Here is a 22,500-nt window from a genome sequence, read left to right as displayed (position 1 = left end):
TTTGGCCACACGGCCCACCCGCACTATGCATAGCAAATTAATTACATACATTAAGGCAAGGCCAAACAGGCCATTTGTCATTGTAACAATAAACCGCTGTTTCACCACATAACAGATCCAGTTTCTTACCTGAGCTGGCAAGGCAAGACCTTGACTGAGCCATTCTGGGCTTCAAGTGTTTCTGTTAAGAAATGAAAAGAGAAAAGACAAGAATGAAATGTTGAACGACAAAAACAAGTCAAAAGTATATTTTAGACCACTTGAAGCCATTTTGACCAGTTTAAAGTATCCTTTCGGCCATATGTTTTGTTAACCTGGAGAATCTTCATTTGATGGTGAAGGTCTGCTCTTAATACCGGGAAAAAAGGATAGCTGTACCTCATTCTTTTATACCAAGATGGTGGCTAGAATATGGAACTGATATGGCCCTGGGCTGTGAATCTCAAAAGCCAAAATGGTAGTCTTGCAAACATGTAATGATGGTTGTAGCAGAACTAAACTGTTGGGAATCACAGCACTGATCCTCTAATGCCCACATGGCAGCTGGACTTTGAAACGGATCATGCCCTGACCTGTACACATGTTATCCATGCAGAATAAATCATAACATGAAAAGAACACCAGCTCCCTTATTGGTTAGTTCTCTTTTTAAGCTTTAGATTTATCAGCCAACTTAATACAGGCCTGTTTCAGCTGTCACTCTCTTGGTAGCCATGACAGCAGCTGGGTCAGACAATAGAGAGTGACAGGACGGTAACCATGACAGCAGCTGTTTCAGCTGTCACTCTCTTGGTAACCATGACAGCAGCTGGGTCAGACAGTAGAGAGTGACAGGACGGTAACCATGACAGCAGCTGTTTCAGCTCTCATTCTCTTGGAAGGGTCCCGTTTGGTCCCTGGAGTAGATGAGGCCCAGATCCACCAGCTCAACTCCACTCCACTCTGCTCCACTCCACTCCAAACCAAACCATGCCCTGATACACGGCTCTGCTCCACTCCACTCCACCCCACACTATGCCCTGATCCATGCCCTTTCTGAGCCTGGGTTAAAACCTGCACAACAGCCAGTCAGCATCACACGGAGTCAGCAGCTCAATTTGCATGCAGGTGATGGCTGGATGAGGAGAGTGTGTTTGCCTGTGTGCGCGTGTGTGTGCGCACGCAAGTGTGTGTGTGTGTGTGCGCACGCAAGTGTGTGTGTGTGTGTGTGTGTGTGTGTGTGCGCACGCATGTGTGTGTGTGTGTGTGCGCACGCAAGTGTGTGTGTGTGTGTGTGTGCGCACGCATGTGTGTGTGTGTGTGTGTGTGTGTGTGTGTGTGCACAAGGTCTCTGCTCTCACATTAACCAGGAGTGATCCCTCACAAGGGCACAGGACAGCCATGCTCTCTACACCGGGCCGTCAGAGTACTGATAAGAACCATTACAAGCCTGACAGACAGGGGTGACACACTACACCGGCCCGTCAGAGTACTGATCAGAACCATTACAAGCCTGACAGACAGGGGTGACACACTACACCGGCCCGTCAGAGTACTGATCAGAACCATTACAAGCCTGACGGACAGGGGTGACACTCTACACCGGCCCGTCAGAGTACTGATAAGAACCATTACAAGCCTGACGGACAGGGGTGACACACTAGGTGCTGGCGCTTTATTGGTCACTGCTGGAGGAAGGCCAATCTAACAAGTCTATATGGAAATAGGCTCCACTGACCATGGGATGGTATCAACTGTGAGGAAACTTCATTGAAACATCATGTGACAGCAAATAGATCAATGTATTCATTTCAGTTACATAAAAAAAGCTTCGAACGCAACGGCACATATAGGTTCATGGAACTTCAGATGTATGGGACCATAAAAACATACAAATATCATCAACGGAAGGGCAATAGGGGATAGCTACAGATTAGTATTACGCAGACAGGAGTCAAACACAACCCATCATGTGAACCAGAAGCCAGGAAGCCTGACAACACACCACACATGTGGCCAGGACACAGAAAAAGCTGGATATTTTGTTTACCCAAATTGAAAATAACATCATATTACTGTGGAAGCACTTAATGTTCCCACAGAAGAAGCTGACATCAATAATTCAATGATGAACTGTAAAGCGTTGCAGCCTGACTGGATGGTGTACTGCCCCCTCTATAGAAGTAGAGAGCAGGGGCGCAGATAGCACTGGGGACGGGGGGAACATATCCCCCTCAGATTCATAGTCACGCTGATCCCTACGTAAGGCGACAATCATCAGTTAATAACTCTGCACAGCTGATTAGGCGATGTTAGCGTCCCCCCCCCCAGTTTAAAAAAACAATCTGCACCGCTGGTAGAGAGCGGGGTGACAAAGTGGACGAAGTGTGGTCAAAGAGTTGAAAAGAAAATAGTAGGGAACTGCGAAGCTGGTTGATGTTGTCATTTGTTCTGCATGCACAAAAGCCTTTTATGACACAGCCAATAAGATTTGAGACATACACCTATTTCCATAATTAAAATAGAATCTAAACGGAGAGCAATGGTGAGAAATAGTGTGTCATTTCATTTTACATTTCAATTCATTTGAAATGCACACACGAGGATGTTGAACATCACTGATTAAATTGTAAGAGCAGGAGCATCGCATGTTGATGACATGGAGCATCGCATGTTGATGACATATAGACTCTTTGGAGTTTGAGGTGGCCTTTCAGTTTACGCACACGATTTTAAAGTGCAATGTCATGCAGTTTCAATACCAGATTGGAAACAGGGACACATGTAGCTTCTCACCAGCCAACTTCTACAGCTATCTCTGGAGTCTGCTTTGCATATTCCAACCAGTTGCAGTAACGGTGTTAATAAATAAGGGTAAGAGTATATAGTGACTGCCACAGCGCCATTAACTCACACTATAACTTCGAAATCGAATTTATATAGTGTTTGCAGTGGACCAGTGCCAGTTGGATTTAGGATTTTATTAGGATCCCCATTAGCTGATGCAGAAGACATCAGCTACTCTTCCTGGGGTCCACTCAAAACATATAACAAAGAAGAAATCAAAATACCAGACAACAGATAAAAAAGGAAAAGCAAAGTTATGTCGGCGATTTGGGTTGAGATTTAATCTCAGTTGCCATTGCTCGCGCCTCCACATGCCAGGCGCCACCTCTGTGACAGGTGGACGCGCGCGGCTGCCAACTCACCGCAAGCAAGAGCGCAGGCATCCCGGATGGCTTTGTGTTTGTGTCCCGAGGCTCCCTTTTGAAGCTTCCGTAGTATTTCCTCCATGACCCCACGGCGGCAGCAGATGAAATGGTTGATGATGTCAAAAACGCAGTCCCAATATTACTCGCGCAGCAGCATCTTCTCTGGTTAGGGTGAAGAGATGAATCACTCCCGAGCCAGTGATGTAAGACCACACGTCAATTCCGTGGTCCAGAGCAGGAAGGAAGCTATTGTTTACCTTTGGCAATCAAATGCATTGCTCTTCATTTCTAAAACGACAAGGCTACGTGGCATTTCAATTACATTTGGCATCCACAATGTTTGGTTTCGCACTAAAACCGAAGTGATGAACCCGCTAGCACTCTGCTTGTACGGGCTTTCCCCCTTAATACCAACAAGGAAATCTAGTCTATAGACGGAGCAAAACTCCGGTGGTGGATTCTCATGCATTACATGAAATTGAATTTAAGTAGCACCAGCCGGTTAAAGACCACGGTCATTTACAACTAATGTTAAAGCTAAAAACGTCGCCGTTTCTAACTGAAACCAACGTTTTTTTGTTGATTTTGTCAACAATATATGGACTGTTTGTTCTGAACGTGACTCATCGTAAATATCCAACTTCCGCACTCCATTTCAGATATTTTTTGCAGCCGCTCAGGAATCCGAAGAGTCTTTTCTGTTGCTACCTTATCTTTAAGCCACCGCCTACTGCATCCTGGCACGCACACCGATAGGGGGCGTATGTCTCATTCGGAGTATGATTGACCATATTATCATAGCTCATGTGTCAGAATACAAACGTTATTCTGCATGTGGCATGTAGATGTAATGTGCAGAGTACAGTTTCTGAAGACAGACAGACATACAAGTACAGCGATAGGCAGTTGAGGTTACACTAGAAGAAGTAAAATACTACTTCAAGGCCAGGTTACCATCAGAAAAGTAGGTAATTCCAAAACACGTTGGCTAACGTGGTGGGCTATCCTATGCCTTTTTTCTGTGATCTACTCCTCATTCTGTATGTGTGTCTGTCTGTCCATAAGCAAATTAGATGGATAATTAAACAGATAAGACAAAGGAGCTATATAACATTAAAGACAATATAAGTCATCCAGTAAAGCAATAGGCCAGGAAGGCTATAATTCAAGTATTAATGTCTGGTAAGAATCTCTCAGGTCTTTAGCAGGCTGTCTGGAGACTCCACCTGACAGTCACAGCCCTGATTCTGATAACAGAGAGCAGGATGGGAGACATTCGTTTGGAGGGCTATGTGTGTGTGTGTGTGTGTGTGTGTGTGTGTGTGTGTGTGTGTGTGTGTGTGTGTGTGTGTGTGTGTGTCTGTATGTGTGTGTGTGTGTGTGTGTGTGTGTGTGTGTGTGTGTGTGTGTGTGTGTGTGTGTGTCTGTGTGTGTGTCTGTGTGTGTGTGTGTGTGTTTGTCTGTGTGTGTGTCTGTGTGTGTGTCTGTGTGTGTGTCCGGTGTGTGTGTGTGTGTGTGTGTGTGTGTGTTTGTGTGTGTGTGTGTATAAAACATTTCTTTGACCTGCGGTCAAAAGTGGAAAGTTACTTGTGAAGGAACTTTAGAGTATGTTTAATTAAGAGAAATTGTCTCCTCAAGTCTTTATTCAGAGTGATGTGGCATTTTGGATGATCTGGAGAGTAACCCTAAATGAACTAGCCTACTGCAACCGCATTTCAGGTGTCTATCTAAACATGGATAGCATGAATACATTCCTCTGTAAGTGCTTTTGAGAACAACAAATATTAGGTAAAAAGTATTCAATCTTAAAAAGCATGTTCTTGTGGTATATTAAATATGCAAATAACCAGTACACTGTTTTATTATGGTCATTTTAAATGTTATAGTCACATTGTCTGTCTTTCAGAATCAAATCATTTTGCCAGGTCTCATAGAGAACTGCATTTTGCTTGTGTGGAGAAAAATATCATGTGTCTTACATCGAGGTACGCACTGACATGCTTGTCTACGGTATGGAAAGAGTTACAGCTTCATGCCATCTGAACCTAGCACTGTGCTCACTGTGGGTTGGGCTTAATTGTGATGCTGGTCGCTGTTGTGCAGTGCCGTCAGGCCCAACCCTACAGGTTTGTGAGCAGGTTTTCAATGCGCGGATCAAGTTACGTATTTGGGTGGAGTAGACTAGTTTATAAACAGACGAGTTCTTGTGTGATCTACAAGGAGTGAATTAAGTCGCAGGAACATAAGAGTTCCAGGACCCGAACTGTAAGCCAAAGGTGTTTTTCTTTACCTGAAATTAAATCATGTTTCGTTGCGGGATTGCGTACCCACGATGCAGGTGGATCTTGCCTCTGCTTTTGCTTTTTGCCATCGTTTTTGACATTATTGCGATCGCGGCCACGTCCGGATGGGTCGAAGACGAGGACGCAAAGTCTCATTACGCAAATATGTGGTCACATTGGCGCGGCAGGAATGAGGATTGGACCGCCAAGTCGCTGATGGAATACTGTAAGTATCAGAAATACGCGAATTGGTGTTCGTAGCGAGAAAACAACATTCGTGTAATCTACTAACATCAAGGTGACTGGAAGGACAGAAATGTGTTGTTATATTTCTTTCACGGTATTTTGTCGCTTGAAAATAGATAGCGTAACTGTACCGTAACTGGTGGCAGGCCAGCGTAAAAGTAAAAGTTCGAATTTAGGCATCGCCTTATCGATCGGGTGTGGGATAGCCTTGGGCCTTTCTGCCGGAGTCATGGAATGAACTCTGACCATCGGCTTTGAGTCTGTACTAGAAGTTAATTTCTCGTCTGTGCCCAAGTTGACAACTGCCTAACCAACCAGTGTGTGGAAAGTTTGCGCTGCCTTCAAAATGTGAAACGTTTTCAAAATGCGCTTAAGGCATTTAGTTGTATTCACTGTGTTCCAACGCTTGCAATTCAGTGTGGGCCATCTGGGACGTGAAATGTCAGTTTTACCTCAAGGTGGAGGAAATCCAGACGGCTTTATGCTGTCCTTGAAATTCAAACAGCAAAGAACCTTAGCATGGGCTATATTCTCCGTTTTATCTTCTGGGTTTCATAATATTGTACTCTTAGTATTTGAGTAAATTCAAAATGAACATAATTTGGATAATGTAGATATGTTCATGTGATGGGACAAGGTGCATAATGATAAAGCTGGATAAGAGCGTATGTTTTGTAGCAGGTTAAAGTTTTTTCTTTAGAAAGGTTGGTCTCTCTGCCTTAAGCAGTCGTTTGTATTACATTTTAACATCCCTTGTCAATCATATTTCAATAAAAGCACAAGAGAAGGGAGCCAACATTTTAATTGTATTGTTTGTAATGCATGTGATTGTGATCTAATGAATTGGACTTAACATAACTGAAGTAACCATTTCAGTGTTCAGATGAGAATCTGTTCTTATTCATGCCAGATACCAAAATGTCTATTTGAACACCACTTGTTACATTCTTAATATGTTTTCTATTTTATCTAAAGAAATAGTAGATGTATGATGAAGCCTTTTAAGTGCTGTGATGTTAAATTTAGCAGCCTAAAGGGCTCAGTTAAAATTAATCATACATTCTGCTGTCTTGGAATAGAGGCAAGACATTTCTTTACATTACAAGGCTGTAGTCTTTAAGTTACTGCACACACCACTGCCTTATGTTATCTGACTTACAGTAAGCAGCCAGACCCTCCGAATCAGCCGTATGAAAATGTAGTTGGGTGAAGAAAGGGTTCTCTTTAATTGTTACTAGTTGTCATGAAACAGCACTTGCTTGCATACTGCTGCAAAATGAGTGTGTGAGAGGATTCCAGACAAGCCTTTGATTCATCGGGAGTGAGAGCGTCTAACCTATGAGATATAGACAGTGATTCACATGGGGCTACTGAATACGGTGACGTAACTCGTCATTAGGTGGCAACATACCTCACCTCAGCTAGTCTGTTTTCCTCTGACCTAACCAACTTACAAAAGTCATTCCTTGTTTTACTGATAGCAAGGAAGGCCTTCAAAAGAAATAAGGCCTTTTTGAGAAAACCATAGACAAGATTCCAGCTGCTATACCATTAGCCAGCCACTAAACTAAATGTATTCATCTGTCTGAGGTTTAAACTGGTTCTAGATCCTTCAATGGGAGCTGCATACTCCTGTACTTACAAATATGAATTCAAGTGCAATGCTTCCTTGGCAAAGGGGAAGGAACCCAGTTTTAGTAGCTGCATTGGTGACCATAACATTCACATCACTGACTGTGCAGTCATTGTAACAGCATGTTGTACTCAGTTCATACAAAGTGTTTAAATGGTTAATGACCTTTCAAGTCGCTTGTAATTATAAAAGTAATTTCTACATTGTAAAATTGTGTGTTGTTAAGAAACCACGGCTCAATATTTTTACTCTTCCGGCTTAACAAGCTGCCGTGACAACCCTAACTGCTTGAAGTGTTGCTGATGACAGATTTATCCGTTTGGCCATAGTTCAATTGGAATAATAGTCAGTTATGAGACGTGTGATACAAACCTGGGTTTCAGGTGTGCATTTGAAGATGAGTGAGTCAGACAAGGTGAGGTCGCCATGTGCAGCCACACCCAAGAGTGCTGACAGACGGCATGACAGTGTTGACAGACTGCATGATAAAACAGAGGAACTGTGTGTGTGTGTGTGTGTGTGTGTGTGTGTGTGTGTGTGTGTGTGTGTGTGTGTGTTTGTGTGTTTGTGTCTGTGTGTGTGTGTGTGTCTGTGTGTGTGTGTGTGTGTGTGTGTGTGTGTGTGTTTGTGTGTGTGTTAGTGCTGACAGACTGCATGATAAAACAGAGGAACTGTTTGTCAACCTTAGTTTAGCCCTGTCGTAGATCTGTGGGATTAAAAGGAGTAAATATGTAACCAAGCATAGCATTTTGCATACAAAAGAAAGTAAGTCCAGTACCAGTCAAAAGTTTGTACACACCTTTTCGTTTTTTGAGAAGTTTTTTCTTTTCTCTTATTATTTTCTACTTTTTTTGTTTAGAACATCATTCTATATGTGTTCTTTCGTAGTTTAAATGGCTTCAGTATTAATCTACAATGCAGAAAATAATAAAAGTAAAGTAAAAACTTCTCCAAAAAATGAAAGGTGTGTTCAAACTTTTGACTGGTACTGTAAAACCTGCCGCAGCATGAGTAATCGCCTCAGGTCTAGGTGTGTTCTCTCCATCAGCTCATGAAGAGACAATGAACAACTCAGAGAGCAATTATAGATAGATAGATATTATATTATCCATACACAGTCCTAGCTCAGTCACTATAACATATCCAGTCCTAGCTCAGTCACTGTAACATATCCATACAGTCCTAGCTCATATCCATACACAGTCCTAGCTCATATCCATACAGTCCTAGCTCATATCCATACACAGTCCTAGCTCATATCCATACACAGTCCTAGCTCATATCCATACAGTCCTAGCTCAGTCACTGTAACATATCCATACAGTCCTAGCTCATATCCATACAGTCCTAGCTCATATCCATACAGTCCTAGCTCATATCCATACACAGTCTTAGCTCTGTCAATGGGAAACAAGGTAAGCGGATGAAGCCGAGTCAAACACTATCCCAGCCAGAATTGCAGACTGTACCTTTAAGAAAGCAGGAATGTTCCCTTTGTCTACCGAACCCTGTGGTTGAGCACACAATACTTGTAGCATCCTGTCAGACTTTTAACTTCTTAAGGATGACAAAATCTTGGCCTGTTAAATACTGGCACCCATGACTGTGTCTTATCAACTTGCTAGTGCTTGGAATACATGCACAAGTCAGCAGAAATACTAGCATGAACGTGCTCAGCTATTACCATTCCTCTTAGGTGGAGCTTGTGTGCTAGTGTCGTAATCCTATCTGAAGGCTAGTTACATATTAGTGAAAGGTGGTTAATTTATACATTTGAAGGCTAGTTACATATTAGTGAAAGGTGGTTAATGTATAACTTTGTGTTGGGGAGTTTGGAATTCTATGGTGTACCAGTTCGATAAACTTACTTGATAATTTCTTTTCAAAGTGTTTTTATTCATGATGTTTATCTGCTTTGTGTGAAGCTTCCACTTTTCACTGTTTATTGTAGCCCTGCTTTACCTTCACTGGCAATCAGTGCTGACGAAATACAGTACAACTCAAAAACACTGAAAGCCACGGATCTCCAGACAGAAACTGAGATCGCAAGCTTTCATAAAAGACTACATTCCTGCATAATGTTTGTAGAGAAGCTGTTCTTGACCAGTTTATGTGTACAAACAGGACACAAACAGGAAAACTGAAGGGTGGAATCTAAATACATCTAAGACAATGGTGAACCGTAAATCAGAAAAGGTCATCAAATTCCGGGTGTTTTCAGTGGTCAGGGGGTCACAACGCTGATGGCCAACATCTTAGGATGAGAATCTTCAGAAGGGTTTTATTACGTTTATTATGATTTTAATAATTCAAGTAGCCTATCAGAACATCGATGTTGACCATTATTTTATTGCTCCTGCTGCTTGCTTTTATTGATTTTATGTAAAGCACTTTGAATTCCAACTCTTGTACGAAATGTGCTATATAAATAAAGTCTTACTTACTTACTTACTTACTTGCTACATACTGTAGTTTTCATAAACAAACAAAGAGGAAGTGTGAGAGTGAAAGTGTGTATCTGCTCTCTCCTCTCTCTCTGCAGCGTGGGCCATGGCAGTGGCGGCTCTGATGATCATCGGGCTCATCCTCCTCATCATCGCCTTCATCATCTCCTGTGTCGCCCTCTGTTGCTCTCTCAACCTCAGCCTGACACCTGTTGTTGGTGGCCTGGTCATCCTCACAGGTAAGAAAGCTCACCATCGTCATACTCATAGCTTGTACTCTATACTCATCTTGCCCTAAATCTGAAATAGTGCAAATCGTTTTTTTGTAAATTTCATTTTACTTTAATTAGCTAGCTGGTTTGTTCTTATTTAACAAGCTGGTAGAAAACCACCAAGTTATAAATAGCCTACTGTAGTGGCTAGCCAGCCAATAGTAATCTTCTGTGCATGATAAGGACCACATGTTGACTAACGTCTCAAACGTAAGAACAACAACGTCCCACATTGTTCTGTTGACATGTTGACTAACGTGGCAAAGTAAGAACTAAGAACAACCGTCCCACCTTGTTCTGTTGATGCCTCAGCATGTCTGTCTTGTTTCCTTTAGCTTTTGAGCTCAACGTTTATGAGTTGACAGATTGACAGCTGGGCGTGGGCAAATTAACGTATAATACCCTTAAGCACAAACCATTTTGCGGTATAATTGACATGTTAAGGCTACATATTGTAGCTGAAGGGGATGAATGAATTGATGAAAAGCTTCAGGTCTATCAAACTAAACACATTTGTCTGAATATTTCACCAATCATTGGTGGTCCTGGTTAAAATGGTCCTAGGTCCCCCTTGGACAACTTCCCCGATTGCTTCCCCCAGACGCCAGGTCTGCCTCTATTTAATCCTGAGGAAAGCCCAGAACTGGTTTGACCAGTCTAGTAAACTGTCTGCAGAGCTGAAATGTGATAGGTCTTCTCGAGATTCCATCCTCTTTCCTCCTCAGCCAGTGGGGGTTCATGATACAGACAATATTGACAATCGCTTGAGGCACCAGCGGCCATGAGAAGGCAGCCATTTTAAAGAGAGAAGTAACCCTTTCTCCCCTTACCCCCCTGTCCGTCATGTTGGATCAGGGGCGCAGATAGCACTGGGGACGAGGGGGACATGTCCCCCCCCCCAGATTCATAGTGACCCCGATCCGTCCCCCCCACTCTCCCTACGTAAGGCGACAATCATCAGCTAATAACTCTGTACAGCTGATTAGGCGATGTTAGCGCCCCCCCCAGTTTAAAAATCCCATCTGCACCGCTGTGTTGAATGGTGGTGCCCCCTGGACGTCAGTGTTGATGAAGAGTCACATTTAAACTGGGGGTTTGGACTGCCATCCTCTGTGAATGGATTTCCTATAAATGTTCTGATGTCAGTGGCATGTACTGGCTTCCTATGCTGCATACAGTGCACACTGTGATCAGATGTTCTAAAGTCCAGTACTGTTTGGAATGCGCTTGGTGCAATTTGTGGCAGTCGTGGTTTTCCTGCAGAAGATTCTTCCATTGACTTTGTCATTACGCAAGCTATACATAGACACTGACTCATCACTCGGATGCGGCTGATGTAAAATCAGTACAACTTTCAAGCAGTCTTGTTTTAGTTTATTCAAAACTGAATAAGGCCCAGATTAGTTTTTAAGAAGATCTTTTTTTTTCTTTAAGTGTTTCACCCAAAGAATGTGTGCCTGTAGTAGAAAAAGACAGAAAAATCATGAATACTGTTGCATAAGAGGTCCAACCACACTTTACCCTATGGTTAGATCCTGTTTAGCAAAACCACACACATAGTAACCAGTATCAAATTATCAAAATATATATACTCTTTCCATTACAGGAAGTAAACATGTAGGGTAACAACAGCATGCCTGTCATGGCCTGTTTCTGTGCCTCTGGTGCCACTCTCAGTTTGAGGTGCAGCTTACAAAAACATTAGTGCAAAGGCAGTCCACTCTAGGTTGCTATGCCGTTGCCATGGAAGCAAGAAGATTGTACTGAGCCTGGCTGAGTCACCGTGGCGATAGTGAGATAATGAGAATGTGTGAAGTGAAGAGTTCTCTGTGAGGCCATGCACTCCCACACACCCAACCTCCACCCTGACCACACCCCACCCTCACAGCCCTTATACCCCTCCCCTCTGCTGTCTGATATATGGGGTTTGGCCTTAGGCACTTTCTGCTGAGCCCAACCAGGCCGTGCCAAGCTAGTTTCCATCTCCATTGCAAGTTTCCATTACAATTTAGCCCCTCTCTGCCCTTCAAATGCGCCAAAGGATGTCAAGACTTTTATGATTGTCTCAGTCAACTTGCCTGCCATGGTCGCTTGCATTTGCTTGTCTGTATTTCGGTATATCAAGATATGTATAAAAAGAAGATCTGGTTGAAAAGGAAAGAATGTTATGTTAACTATAACAAGGATAGTAAGGAGAGTTTAACCAAGCAACCGACTGCCGTATCTTATATTAAAGAAAGGATTACTAGCCTGGAAACTAAACGGGTCGGTTTCTCTTTAGACCAAAGCAAATGTGTCCTTTTTTTGGCTAATGTTAAACATACCTGAACCATAACTGGGGTTTAAATGAAGGACACTGAAATTATGCTCTACACCATGTAATACACCATATGGATGTTTAGCGTAAACATGAATAGTGGGCTCTTCTGGTGGGTGGGGATAACTAGTATACCTGGCCCGCTGAAGAGATGTACGAGGAGAGTGAAGGAGACAAGTCAGAGTGAACAAGGTGAAGTACTTGTGACTCAAAGACTGTTTGGATATATATAGATTAGAAGGTAACATTGCCCTGTTTGTTTTTGTAGAGAAGTTTTTGTTGAAAGTGAGATACGTTTTTGTGAGTAAACTTTTTTGTTTTGTTACACTTTGGCTGCGGACCAATAAAATAACACCCAAAACTGAAGTGATTGCTTGGCTGTGTCCATCATTGTGCGTCACGAGTCAGGACCTACGTGGCACATATCTTTGCATCCACTTTGCAGAATATTTTTGGCACCTCAGCGGCCTTAATCCCTTACTTAAAGACTCTCACGCAAGTAGACCAAGCGACGCCATTCATATGAAAAAAACTGGCAGTAGGGTTTCCTGTCTCCTAGAAAGGATAACACCACCTCAGAAGGGTCTTCCATAGCTGTTGACAGTATGAGGGAGTTACTCATTTTCAGTGTAGTTTCTTCACTTTAAAAAAACTAACTAACTGTTCAACTGAAGCTTGTCATTTTCTAAAGAGAGAAAGTGAAGGGTTTAACCCAGTCATGTCTTCAAATGTAGGTGTGTTGTGAACAGCAAAGGCTACGCTAGTAAAGACAAGCAGAATCCAACAAACAGAAAGAACATTTTCTTCCCGGCAATGAGTAAATGTTGGCAACTGCGTAGCTTTCTGCAGCTCTGTAAGGCCCTGACACGCCCTAAGGCAGGGTTGGGCTGTTATTCACACACATGTGAAACATTCCCTCCCTCGTGTTAACTTTGGGTGCTAGTTTGACGATGAGAAAAAAACAATGCTCCCAGTACTCAGACACACTGAGAAGTCTTAATGTTCTGTGCTCCTATGATGTGCCCCTATGAATCTATGTATCTATTTAAATATCTATTTATCTATGTAACATACATACACAATTACCTGCTAAAATTGAAAGGTTCAAAAAGATGTCAGAATATTCATAGATTTAATGACGTATTGTCCTACAGTGACAGTGGTAAAGGAGGTAGAGAAGTCGTTTGGTAACCAGAAGGTTGCTAGTTCGATTCCCTGTTGAAGCGTCCTTGAGCAAGACACTGAACCCCTAATTACTCCTGATGTGCCATCAGTGTAAATGTGTAATCATCCTTGTAAGTCGCTTTGGATAAAAATGTCTGCTCTTCCTAAACAAACGTTTCTCGCTTTTTACCCAACAGTCGTCCTGCAGATCATCGCCCTCATCATCTATCCTATCAAGTTTAACGAAGTGCTCATCTTCGAGGGTCACTACGACTACACCTGGGCATACGGCTTTGGCTGGGGCGCCACCATCTTGGCCATGGGCTGTGGCATCCTCTTCTGTTGCCTACCCCGCTACGAGGACGAGTTGAGCGGCCTGGCCAAGACTAAATATATCTACTCCTCCGCTTAAACACAGCACACACTCACACTCTCTGGTATCAACCTATGAGAGATGAGATAGATATACTGTACATTTTATAGTAGAGACTTTTTTGAAAACACTGACGGATTAAAAACAGGGCTAATCTGTTCTAAGCGGAGCATCTCCTGTCAGACTTAGAACACTTGGCCATGTTGATTTCTATCTTTCTTGTTTCTGTTGTTTTTTTGTCCTTTGTTTGCCCTTCATAAGCAAGACTAATCTCTGTGCAGGACCTGACCTAAAAGAATAGTCTATAGGTTGTGTTATAACCTGTTCCGTTAGCCCCGGGTTCTGCCTGTTTGATGTCATGTGTGTGTAGAGGATGTTGGAAACCTAGAACCATGTAATTGTTCGCCACTCTTTGCCCTGTGTGTAACGGCCTGTCCCAATTCACCCATTTCACTTAAAGCCACGCTTGCTCTGTAATACATCAACTGAAATCGCTCTCTAAGTACATTTTGAAAACCTTTCCACCAAATGAAGTGAAGATTGTCAGTTTATACATTGCAAAGCTGGCTCAGGACAGGGTGATCGTCCCTATGGAAAGGAGAATAGGCCTCACTTGGTGTGCTGTGTGTTTGCTATGTATTAATATGATCGTGTGAGAAGAACTTCTTAATGCCCACTAAAAGAAAAAGAAAAATACATATCTAAATAGGTTTAAATATCAACCTTATGTGCTGTCTATATCCATCGAATGCTTTAAAATGGCTTTCTAAAGCTTTTTACTAATCCCAATGGCCAATTCGATCTAAGTATAAGTCATTGAAATATATAAAGCTGCAAGAAAGAAAAAAAACACTAATCCTGCAGATGAATGTATATATTTCTCCAAGAAAAACTATATTTTTTCCAGAGGATTATCGCAACTGAATTGAAAGGGAGGACTTGGAATTCTATACTATGCAATACTCTTCACTGTTTCAGTGTGTGTGTGTGTGTGTGTGTGTGTGTTCTGTGTTTTATGTGGCTGTTGTTACACTCTGACTATCCATTATTACACAAAAGGTTGTGATCAATATATTGATACCCATCTGAGTGATAGACTCACCTGGCTTTATACAGTCCATGTATTAGTCAAAGTTCAAAGTCAAAAGGTAACATTTTTAACTTGAATCTTCACTTGTTTTTGTGACATTCATCATTTATGAATGCAGATTTTGTGACACTGCTGCAGAGGGGAAGAAGCAACTGAACTGGTGTCCTTCCTCCAAATGTCACTTAGGACACTAAAACACAATCACTTTTTTGTCCAAACTATTTGTCCAGTTTCCAGCTAAGTCTGGTAAGAAACTGGCTCTGATTGGACTCAGTTTAATGGATCCACACATGATTGGGGCGTGCTCTTCTCTAGTCCTTGCTATCTGTACTTTACCCTGCTATAGTAATATCAGTGCCTTATATACCGTAGTATCTCCAATCTGCTGTTGAATATCAAATTTCTAAAACCATTGTTTTTTCAGATATGTATGACAATGTACTATTAAACAAGATATTGGCATAACTGTAATTTAATTGATATTATGAGACTGTTTGCAATAGTTGTTTGTATTTTTTATGCAATAAAAAAGTCTTTCAGACATTCATTCTGGTGTATGTTGCCATTTGTTTGTCATGTTTCCATTAAATGCTCACAAAATGAAAAGCGTTAAAGGAAAAGTGTGGGATTTGTTAACCCTGGCACTACCCACAACTGGCACTACCCACAACTGTCTCAACAGTTTCTGTAGTTTAAAGCCCCATTCTGAGAAAATTGGTATTTTTTGCTACAGAGTGAGGGTAGCTCACTTTTACACCACTGTCGTAAATACAAATCGCACTTCGAGACCCCCTAATGGACAGTGCACATGTGTATTTGTTGACAAGCTAAAGGGTATGGACCACACAGACAACTGCAGAAGCATGTATATATATAAGATAGACTGAATAGATTTGACAGATTTAAGATTTTATACCAATACGACTCTGCATAGTTGTATTTATTGTAACATTGGAGATGAATAAGAAATAAATAAACTGACACATTTTCGTTTCCAGCCCATATAGTACATTGTTTTCTAAGCATTGTGTATGAGTACGTATGTGTATTGTAATAAAATGTTGTTGGCGAACATTCTTAATATACGTACATTGGACAGTGTAATTTATCACAAGCTAACTGAGTTTGGTTTTCAAAGTTGCAAACTTCCCAGGCTTATTGGCGTTAGATCAACAAAGACTGATCAAACTTTTTGACGTGAGGTTAATTTATTTGGATGCTAGGCTGAGACAGAACAGGTCGATGGCTTTGGGCATCTGGAAACACTACAAATCTCTGAGACAGGGATGGCACCAAAAAGGTTTTTTCATAAATAACATTGGCAGGGAAGTTTATGATGAAAACTAGCGAGTTGACAATGTTCCACAGCCAAAAATCAAGCAAGTGCAACACAAGACAATACAGCTAATCAGTTATTACTGACAGAAAGTGTAACAGAAAGGCCTGCTTGGCATCTGACTTGCTCGGTTACTTGTTTGGTCTCTTACTTGGTTTCTCTCAATTCAATTCAATTCAATTCAAAAGGCTTTATTGGCATGACTGCATACAATACAACGTTGCCAAAGCATGTTTACATAAAATGTACAAACACAATTAATATAAATATATAATGATAATAATAATAAAAAAGAAACAATAAGTCATAGATAGTAACAATATGGTATATAAACATTTAGCAGGTTAATTGTCAATTATTAAACATTAAATATTAGATATGTGCGACAGGGGGTTCACATTACTGTGAAGCTCTCTCTTTTTCTCTTCCTGTCGTCTCCCGACGTCTTCCTTGGTTTCTTCGTCGCCTCTGCCATGATGTCCATACAGAGAATACTGGGCTAGCTTCATCTTATAGCTAGCGCACGGGTCAAGGTAGTTGTTACCTAAGAAGGTGCCATAAAGCATCACATAGTTCTCGTGAGAGGTCTCGTACCCTGTACCCCAATGTTCGGAATGCTATGGCAGTGGCACAGATGCCATTCTCTGTATTCCGAATCAGTGTACCACTAAAATGATTTTAAAGCTGTGAGGTAAGCTATCTTTTTTCAGGTAAGATTGTTGCATAATGTTACTTTAAATTTTAGTTTCTGTAGAAAAAGATTGTAGAAACAGTTTCTTTACAGTTATTGAGGTAAACAGACACAGGTCTATCTCTGTAGGGATCCTTTCCATGTAGTCAGACACCTCCAATAACATCATGAGCCTGGCAGTGGCGGAAACAAGCTGGTATCTGGTGCAGATGCCTTACGCAGGAGATTATATTGTATAGCCATTTTGCAGTTACTAGTAATAGCGTGTTTACTCAATACTGGAATGATTTTGATCGTTAATTGTCCTTAGTAAAAGTTAAGACCCAAAAAGATCTAAAAACAGGGCCCAGGTTGAAAAATCCAGACGTTTCTCTTTAGCAGGAACATTTTGTAAGGAAGACACAGAAACAGACTTGTCTACAAACAAGTAATGCCCTGCCCTAGTAACTATGCAATGTTGCACATCACAGATTTTAAATTAAGTTGGGTCAATATGCATTTGTCTTTTGTTTCTATTGTTTTGAAAACTAGTTTTATCTGTTACATTTTTTTTGTAGGAGTATGTTATAATTGCATTATGTTTGTGTCAAGTTACAAACTTACATTTGCTTCATATGGTTCCACTGAAAATAAAAATAAATCAGCCTGATACAACAGAATAACTCCAGATATTACCTTCTAAGAGAGACTTTAAAGGGCGTGTAGAACCTGATAATGTAATAATTTCCCGATAATGTAATAACTCCCGATAATGTAATACAAATTCCTTCATAAGTCCCTAAAACATGTAATAAAACCTGATAATGTAATAATACCCCGATAATGTAATAAAGTGCATTTCCCAATAATTTTGCAGAACCTGATAATGTAATAATTACCTGATATTGTAATAACTTTGGTTGGTGCTGTAGCATCAGGTCTCCAGTTTCAGAGGTCCAAGCAGTGAAGCTGTCCAGAGACCTGCTGCTTCACTATTAGCAGATACAGTATATATTTTATATGATTGCGCATGCACAATTTTTACAATGGTGAAAGGGATATTCAGTGGTAATCAACTAATAGAGAAAAATTAAGAACATTTTGGTATGTTATAGACCGGCAGCTAATGGGCACATAGAACATTGAGTTTCTAAGTCCTCATTGATCATCAATAGCTGACATTTCGCTATTTGATTTATATCAAATTCTCTTTTGATTTTGTGTGGCAATGTCCCTTAAAAATTACACTATATACTGCAAAACATCATGCAACATGCATTTCCTCTACTTTCCCTTGACTTTGCACATGACAAGGCAGTTTGAATGGATCCTCTGTTGGCTTGTCCTTTCAGTGGTAAACACAATGGCTTAAGACATCAAGACTCATCCTTTCCATTTTCCACCTTCCATTACTCATATCCAACAGATCAAGTTATTGCCTCATTTGCACTTATTTTGTGGTTGTAGCGCCATTCCTACTGCGTGGCATTGCGTGCAGAGGCAACTTAACAGACAACCGTTAATCCCGCCCACATTGAAAATCGTGTTGTGCCAGACCCTTGTACAGCTTCTTGCTGTACAGGTTTGGCTTGCGAGGCTAAAGGCCTATACCATTGGGATAAAAATATGAGCAAAACAATAGTGGGTGGTTGTCTACACAGCATCACTACTTGGTCTGAATAACTGGTGTCCCAACATTTCAGCACTGACCAAAGTTTTTACAATATCAGGAATTTATTACATTATCAGGTTCTGCAAAACTGAGGCTAACCTGATAATGTAATAACTTCCAATTAATGTAACATTTTATTACATTATTGGTATGGCGATTGTTACATTATTGGGAAATGCACTTTATTACATTATTGGGATATTATTACATTATCAGGTTTTATTACATCTTTTAGGGACTTATGAGGGATTTTTTATTACATTATCAGGGTTATTACGTTATCAGGAAATTATTACATTATCAGGTTCTACAGGGCACATCAAGCCACATAAGAAATAGATGTGGTGGAATCTATCTTTCTCTTTTAGCTCTAGTTGTGCCCAATCTTAATACGAACCTTGGGGTCTTCTGAGTTTTAAGACTGTGTTGGTCTCTGAGGATCAGTATTGGCTTTAGCCCTGTACAACAACTGTGAGTTGGGATTCACCGAAATGTTCTCGATGAATTCATCTCTCACGATGCATTCAGGCAGTCAGTGATTTCAAACCATAATAACTTTCTCTGTTGCAACAACCATAGAACTAGCAGAGTAATTGAGCACAGTCTGCAGGCATGTATCCACACCTTAGAAAAGCATTACTGTATGAGGTGTGACAGCAGGGTGGGGCTTTTTGCACAGAGTTCACGCTAGCGCTCCACCCTAACATTCCGTGAGAAAGACAAAACCCGGAAGGCACAACAACCAGGAGCCAAAACACTCACAACAAATCAATCAGGTTGTTATTAGGAATCTACTTCGTTGTAAATCCCGTTACTTAGTCATGATTGTCATGTGTGGGAGAGTAGGTTTTTGAACACTGCATGGCCGAGGGCTGCCAGGGCGCTTTGTTTTAACGAAGTAAAAATGTAGGCTACATTTTCCAAACATACCACTAGGTGACCCTGTACTTCAAGAAATGGTCCCATGCCACTCCTGTGAATATTTCATCTCTTTCTCTCTCTCCCTCTCATCACTGTAGACTGTATCTAGACTTCGCTAGCATCGTCCTTAGGCTATGCCAGGCAAACTAACTGCAAGAGATCAGCATGCGAATTAGAATAGGTGGAAGTGGGTCATTCTTTTTCAGGAAGACTTAATTTTGACCTACGTCACAAAAAAGGAAGACCTACGCACAATAGAAAACAAAACACACAACACCCTCCTCTGGTGCGCGCTGAGCTGTCAGTTAACGGGCTGGCGTACTGTTCACTTTTCATTTCACTTTTATGAGAAGAAAGGCATTTACTTTGCATTATTTACTTTTGTATTACCATTGCTCACACTCACACAGTGCAACACAAACAATAACTTGGCTTAAAAAGGAAGAACATACAAACCTCCTTCAGATGAAGGCTAACTTCGAACTGAGACTGACTATATGGATTCAGAGAGACAAACCTCCCAGCGAATGCTAGGCTAAGTAGGCTACTACCACTTTAAAACGCCGGTCACCCTTTTTTCCCATACCCGTCCAATCGTAAAATTCAGTTATTTTGTTTTCTGATGTTATGAGCCCTGGTGAAATAAGTCTTAATTCCTTGGAAGTGGGCCTAGTTATTCAAATGGAAACTGAATCTCAAAAACGTAATATTTGAAGTAGTATCTATCCTCCATAAGATGTGGTGCACTAATAAAGCAATGTGCTCAAAAAATGTGGCTGTTTTTTTTTTAACGGAAGGGACTGACTACGGTTTAAATACATCCACCTTTTTCGCACTAAGAACTGTTCATCGGTAAAAATTAGTATTTACAGATGAAAACAGTCTTCACCACTGAAAGCTACTGTGAACCTTAGAATCAGAGAGCCTTCAAATGGCCTTTTATCCCATTCATGTATTCTTGAATGGGAACTATTCCATGATATTTCCATGATATTTTGCAAAATTACTGCAAAGCTCTCTCATAGATGACACACAGTGGTGAAATGCTTTGGGGAAGCGCCTGCTGGTGAGAGTGGGAGGTTGACGAAGCCAGTATCAGGGATGGGCCAGTGAGATTTTATGTTTGGGAAGCATGACTGAAGTCTTAATCATTGGGCGGGTTCAGACTCCAAAGCGTAGCGTTAAGTGTGAACTGGGAGATGGTATGATCTTTACACTCAGGCTCGGGTCATGTTAGGATGTGGAGAAGCTTTACTGTGAACCAGACATTAGGTGGAAATAAACTAAAACAGAACGGGAAATGAGCTGGAGAAGCAGGAAAATACCCTACAGATAAAGAAGTAAAGTAGTACTTTGTTGTACCTTACAATATTCTTCTCTCATCATTTAAAAGCATGTCTCATATTGTTTCCGACAGAGGATATCATGAAAATAAGCCATACAAAATGCAATAAGCTCACACATCCACATATAATTCCCCAGGTCCCCAGATGTGTTTTCCCCTCCTTGCTACTCTAATACCCAGACAGTATTTGAATTGGAGTCAGGTCCAGTGCCCTAGTGTCTGATGTGGTCTGGAGGCAGATCCAGTGCCCTAGTGTCTGATGTGTTCTGGAGGCAGGTCCAGTGCCCTGGTGCCTGGTGCTTGTGGGTCAGGTCAATAATACAGTGAAGAAGGAGAAAACACATTCAGAGGATGTTGCTGTCAGGTCTACTTCAATGGGATGCAGAGTGAGGTTCGTCTAAACAACCACAAGATGGGAGCAGATCCCTTCGCAAAAATAGGCCACACTTCTCACGGTGGCAACCTGCACGGCAACTGACAGCGAGAGGGATCTATCTAATTTGTTTCAGTGTCAGTGGTTCATCAACTTCCATTTCAAACACATTTATTTCCATAGCTTGATTCATATAGAGCATTGATTGAACACTGCTTCATTGCCTTAGAGTGCTTTACAAAACCGAAGGCCTCAATCCTGAAGGAGCAGCACAAGAAAAAAAACTCTGTTTGAACAGAAAGAAATCTTTAGGACAACCAAGCTCAAAGGAGGGGAGCTATCTGCCTGAGGGCAGCCTGGGGAATGCCATCTGGATAATGGGCTGATTACGTTAATAGATGAACTGTCGTGCATACCTAGTTGTGGAATATAGGTCAACAGTGCAGCTAATGCAGAGATAATATACTGAATGACTTCACTCTTTCTGTGACATGCAGGGCAGGGATCTTGTGGTTTGGATTACTCTGATGGATAACACAGAGACGTTTGCACAGTTCACCAGTAGATGGCAGCAGATGCAAAAATAGGCTTCAAATTGCAAGGCCGTGACCCAGATTGAATTGACTTTTTTTTTTTTTTTGCTGTACACAGAAAAAGATGTCAAAATCCTTGTGCTATTGGTTGGGGACTTCACACGGTAGCCACACCTGTCACTGTTACATGCAAGTACTCATACCCATCGACCTAGTATTATAACAAAAGGGTACACTACAACCATCAAACCAATTCCAAACAACACTTAACAACAACAAAGATTTCACTTGAGTTGTCAAGTGGGATCCTTCCGTCATCAGTGTTTTGTTGAATAGGCCCACATACTAACGATGGGTTGAGACACATGTTTATAAAGACAACAACAGATACACCATAAGATACACCTTGAAAAGATTCCACACATATCTCAATGTTTGAATGATGCACTGCCTAATTATTTATAATTATTACCTCCGCCAAGGAGGTTATGTTTTCGCCCCTGTATGTTTGTTTGTCTGTTTGTTTGTCAGCAGGATTACGCAGAAACGAATGGACCGATTTCCATCAAACTTTGTGTGGAGATTGGGTAATATAATGGCAATAATTGATTAGATTTCAGATGTCAAGGTCAAAGGTC

At 41.3% G+C, this 22,500-nt stretch overlaps 2 protein-coding genes across 2 annotated transcripts in view; one reads left to right on the top strand and one right to left on the bottom strand.

The window, feature by feature from the left end:
• arfgef3 (ARFGEF family member 3) overlaps nt 1-3,322 on the bottom strand; it is a 56,196-nt gene extending 52,874 nt beyond the window's left edge. The window contains exons 1-2 of the mRNA XM_080849493.1: nt 3,189-3,322; nt 130-181 (exon numbers count right to left, since the gene is read on the bottom strand). Of these exons, the coding sequence (XP_080705619.1) occupies nt 130-181; nt 3,189-3,273 (137 nt within the window). The 5' untranslated portion in view covers nt 3,274-3,322. The remainder of the gene's footprint in view (nt 1-129; nt 182-3,188) is intronic.
• Nucleotides 3,323-5,378: 2,056 nt separating this feature from the next.
• Nucleotides 5,379-15,559, top strand: perp (p53 apoptosis effector related to pmp22). The gene is made up of 3 exons (XM_080848437.1): nt 5,379-5,699; nt 9,895-10,035; nt 13,747-15,559. The coding sequence occupies exons 1-3, from the start codon at nt 5,495-5,497 to the stop codon at nt 13,959-13,961; spliced, it is 561 nt and encodes a 186-aa protein (XP_080704563.1). The 5' UTR covers nt 5,379-5,494; the 3' UTR covers nt 13,962-15,559.
• Nucleotides 15,560-22,500: the final 6,941 nt, after the last annotated feature.

Source organism: Sprattus sprattus (assembly GCF_963457725.1).
Source record: "Sprattus sprattus genome assembly, chromosome: 12".
NCBI classification, from domain to species: domain Eukaryota; kingdom Metazoa; phylum Chordata; class Actinopteri; order Clupeiformes; family Clupeidae; genus Sprattus; species Sprattus sprattus.
The sequence above is the reverse complement of the archived record's forward strand: the minus strand, read 5'-3'. Positions and strand labels throughout refer to the sequence as shown.

Coding starts and splice junctions, on each gene's coding strand:
- perp (XM_080848437.1), top strand. CDS start 5,495: ATGTTTCGTTGCGGGATTGCGTACCCACGATGCAGGTGGATCTTGCCT. Junction 5,700..9,894: donor CAAGTCGCTGATGGAATACT/GTAAGTATCAGA, acceptor CTCTCTCTGCAG/CGTGGGCCATGGCAGTGGCG. Junction 10,036..13,746: donor TGGCCTGGTCATCCTCACAG/GTAAGAAAGCTC, acceptor TTTACCCAACAG/TCGTCCTGCAGATCATCGCC.